This window comes from Carlito syrichta, unplaced genomic scaffold (assembly GCF_000164805.1).
Source record: "Carlito syrichta isolate Samal-C Ts95f unplaced genomic scaffold, Tarsius_syrichta-2.0.1 Scaffold288381, whole genome shotgun sequence".
Taxonomy (NCBI): domain Eukaryota; kingdom Metazoa; phylum Chordata; class Mammalia; order Primates; family Tarsiidae; genus Carlito; species Carlito syrichta.
The window spans coordinates 350,129-353,690 of record NW_007232477.1 but is presented as its reverse complement, the minus strand read 5'-3'; the positions used below and the strand labels follow the sequence as shown (position 1 = coordinate 353,690).

The window sequence follows — 3,562 nt, the reverse complement described above, 5'->3', positions numbered from 1 at the left end:
ACAGACTACCACGCCCGGCTGATTTTTTGATTTATTGTAGAGATGAGGTCTCGCTGCCCAGGCGGGTCTTGAACCCGCAGGCTCAGGCAATTCACTCACCTCAGCCTCCCAAAGGCACGGGATTACAGGCTGAGCCACTGAGCCCGGCTCTACAATAAATTTTTAAAAAATAAGCTAGGCATGGTAGTGCACATGCTTGTAGTTCCAGCTACTTGAAAAGCTGAGACAGAAGGATTGCCTGAGCCCAGCAGGTTGAGGCTGCAGTGGCTATGAGCGTGCCACTGTACTCCAGCCTGAGCAACAGAGTCAGACTCCAACTTTAAAAAAAAAGAAAATAAATGAACCAAATTTTGCTGCATAACTAATGTATATAACCTTAATATTCATTTTCAGTGTCCAACATTTTCAGGAGAAGAGAATTCAGCTTACAAAATTGCTTTAAAAGAAAATTTATCAGAAATTTTAGTTCTACTCACAGAAATAGCTAAATTCAATTCCAAAGAATGAAATGGATCCCCTAAGAAAGTCTATCTATTGTAAATGCTCTTTCTTGAGAAATGATCAATTTAAAATTTTTTGACACATCTTTAACTTCTAGAGGTGAAAACAGTGGCTGTTGAAAGATGTCTCAAATTACTAACTGAAGTTTGGCATTGTAAATTATCTTTAAAATTGTAATGTTAGCCGGGCTCGGTGGCTCAGTCTGTAATCCCGTGCTTTGGGAGGCTGAGGTGAGTGGATTGCCTGAGCCTGCGGGTTCGAGACCCGCCTGGGCAACTTGACAAGACCTCATCTCTACAATAAATCAAAAAATTAGCCAGGCATGGTAGCGCACACCTGTAGTTCCAGCTACTTGGAAGGCTGAGGCGGAAGGATCGCCGGAGCCCAACAGGTCGAGGCTGCGGTGGCCGGGAGCGGCTACTGCACTCCAGTCTGGGCAACAGAGTGAGACTCCAACTCAAAAAATAAAAATAAAAATAAAATAAAATTGTAATGTTATGTCAATTTTTCAAAAAGCTTTCAAGGAAGAATATTGCTTTGGGAAACAAAAACACAAAGTAGGGAGGAAACAAAAGTGTCAATTGGCACTTAATTTGCCATTAATTTATTTTATGATTTGTTTTCAGTACTTTTGGAAAATAATTTGGTATAGTAAAAAGAACAGAGGCTTTGGAACTAAACAAATGTTGGGCTTGAAACCCATTTCCATCACTTATATAATTGTCATATGGTCTTGGACAACCAATTAAACCTCCCTGAACCTTTGTATTCTCTTTTTTAAATTGTGTATATTAATGTGCATCTTACAAGATTCTTGGCATTAAATTAGATATATAACTTTATAGAAAGTGCCTGCCCAAGTTAGTTTTCCTTAAATTTATTCTTACTCTGAAGTCCAGCAGAAAGTCCTAGAAGAGAAGGAGGTTTAATTTGTGTTTATCTTCTCATGGCCAGATTTGGTTACTAGAAAATACTCGTGAAACTCAAGGCAGTTTTCTGGGGAGTATGTGAGCCAGGCAGCAGCTTTGGTGGGGAGGTCCTGGGCTAGAGTGAGCAATGGGAAGGATGCAGTTCCTCCTCAGCCCTCAATCCATGATATGCCCTCTGTAGGCCAAACTGTAGGTTCAGTCAAATTTCAATTAGTGCCTTTTAAAAAAATACTCTAAAACCAAGTGGAAGAAAATTTAAATTATCTGGAATTTTGAGTTTAGGTTGCCATGGATTTTATTATGTGTCCTACTGCAATACTATTTACCAACTCTACAGTGCCTTCTGTATACACAATACAGCACTAGATACTTTTCATTTATTTCTCTAATTCACATGACAACAAATTTGACTTTTAGCTGTTGCTAAAATATTCATTTTGATAAAGTGACTAAAGCCCTCAAGGATTCAATAGCAAGCCCAAGGTTGCCAGTTAAAAAGGAATAAAAGCCGGGCTCGGTGGCTCAGCCTATAATCCCGTGCCTTTGGGAGGCTAAGGTGAGTGGATTGCCTGAGCCCGTGGGTTTGAGACCCGCCTGGGCAGTGAGACCTCATCTCTACAATAAATCAAAAAATCAGCTGGGCGTGGTAGCGCATGCCTGTAATTCCGGCTACTTGGAAGGCTGAGGCTGAGGCGGAAGGATGGCCGGAGCCCAGCAGGCGAGGCTGCGGTGGCCGGGAGTGGCCACTGCACTCTAGTCTGGGCGACAGAGTGAGACTCCAACTCAAAAAAAAATAAAAATAAAAAGGAATAAGTAGCTGACTGCTAAGCCTGTATTACTGTAAGATATTCTTTAGAGAAATCCTTTGATGGCATCTATGATTAACTGTGATCCCTGTGACCTTCTGAACTGTCATAACTCTGCCAGGCCTGTGGTGATGGATATTATGTGTTCTCACAGAAACTTGCCCCCGGAGTCAGCCAGTTTGCATACACCTGTGTACAGGACCACCCCATTTGGATGAATCAGCAGTTTTGGGAGACAACCTTTTACAATGCAGTGCAGGAACAGGTCCGCTCCCTTTATCTCTCAGCCAAGGAGGACAATCATGCCCCACATCTGAAGCAAAAGGTAAGGGAGAAGAGAAGAAAGATACTTGTGTGGGTCTAGGATTCTGACTTTAAGGAAAGTTTGTGCAGATGTCCCCAGAGCAAAAGGAAATCTAGCCGCTTCCTACTAATGTATTTGGGGTTTATATTAGGGAGCCCTGCTGATTTCTGACATTATGTTTCTCCATAAAACTTCTTAATACAGAATTTTAGCACGAGGATTGTATTTGTTTGTTTTGCGTTGGGGTCTGACTCTGTCGCCCAGGCTGGAGTGCAGTGGCAGGATCATGGCTCACCACAGCCTCAAACTCCTGGGCTCAGGTGGTCCTTCCCCCTCAGTCTCCCAAGGAGCCAGGACTACAGGCATGCACCACCATGCCTGGCTTATTTTTGGGGTTTTTGAACAGTTGAGGTCTCACTATGTTGCCTCGTCTGGTTTCAAACTCCTGGACTCAAGCAATCCTCCTCCTACCTCGGCCTCCCAAAATGCAGATTATAGGCATGTACCACCAGACCCAGCCAAAATGTTCTAATAAATAAGAATTCTGTGGAAACAATTATAGGAAGTTGAATAGAAAGAACAGACCTAAAATACCTAGGCATGCATCTCTATGCAACTAACCTCCCTGAAGAAATGTTAGAGTTAATTGATTCTAAAATAAATGTAAAATTCCATAGTTTTGTTTAAAAATATGCCAGTAACAAATCTGGGTCTTTAAGGAATATTCTGTATGTTTCTGTATACTTTATCAACATAAAATATTTTTACAAAAAACATCAAGATATTTAAAAATTAAGAAAATTTTTTTTAATTTGAAAGAATGTTTAAGATACTCTGAAATTCTTAAATGTCTTTTACTGGCTCCCTGGTTTGGGGCAAATCATATTACTTCTCTGCATCTTATTTCCTCATTGGTAAAATGAATAGACACATTGAAGAGTACCTGGCACGGTAGCTGGGCTCGGTGGCTCAGCCTGTAATCCCGCGCCTTTGGGAGGCTGAGGTGAGTGGATTGTCTGAAC

At 41.5% G+C, this 3,562-nt stretch overlaps 1 protein-coding gene across 2 annotated transcripts in view; it reads left to right on the top strand.

Annotated features, from left to right (window-relative positions):
- SBF2 (SET binding factor 2) overlaps positions 1-3,562 on the top strand; it is a 241,686-nt gene that overhangs the window by 160,394 nt on the left and 77,730 nt on the right. For both annotated transcript variants that reach the window (XM_021710296.1, XM_021710295.1), the window contains exon 16: positions 2,391-2,561. In XM_021710296.1, the coding sequence (XP_021565971.1) occupies positions 2,391-2,561 (171 nt within the window). The remainder of the gene's footprint in view (positions 1-2,390; positions 2,562-3,562) is intronic.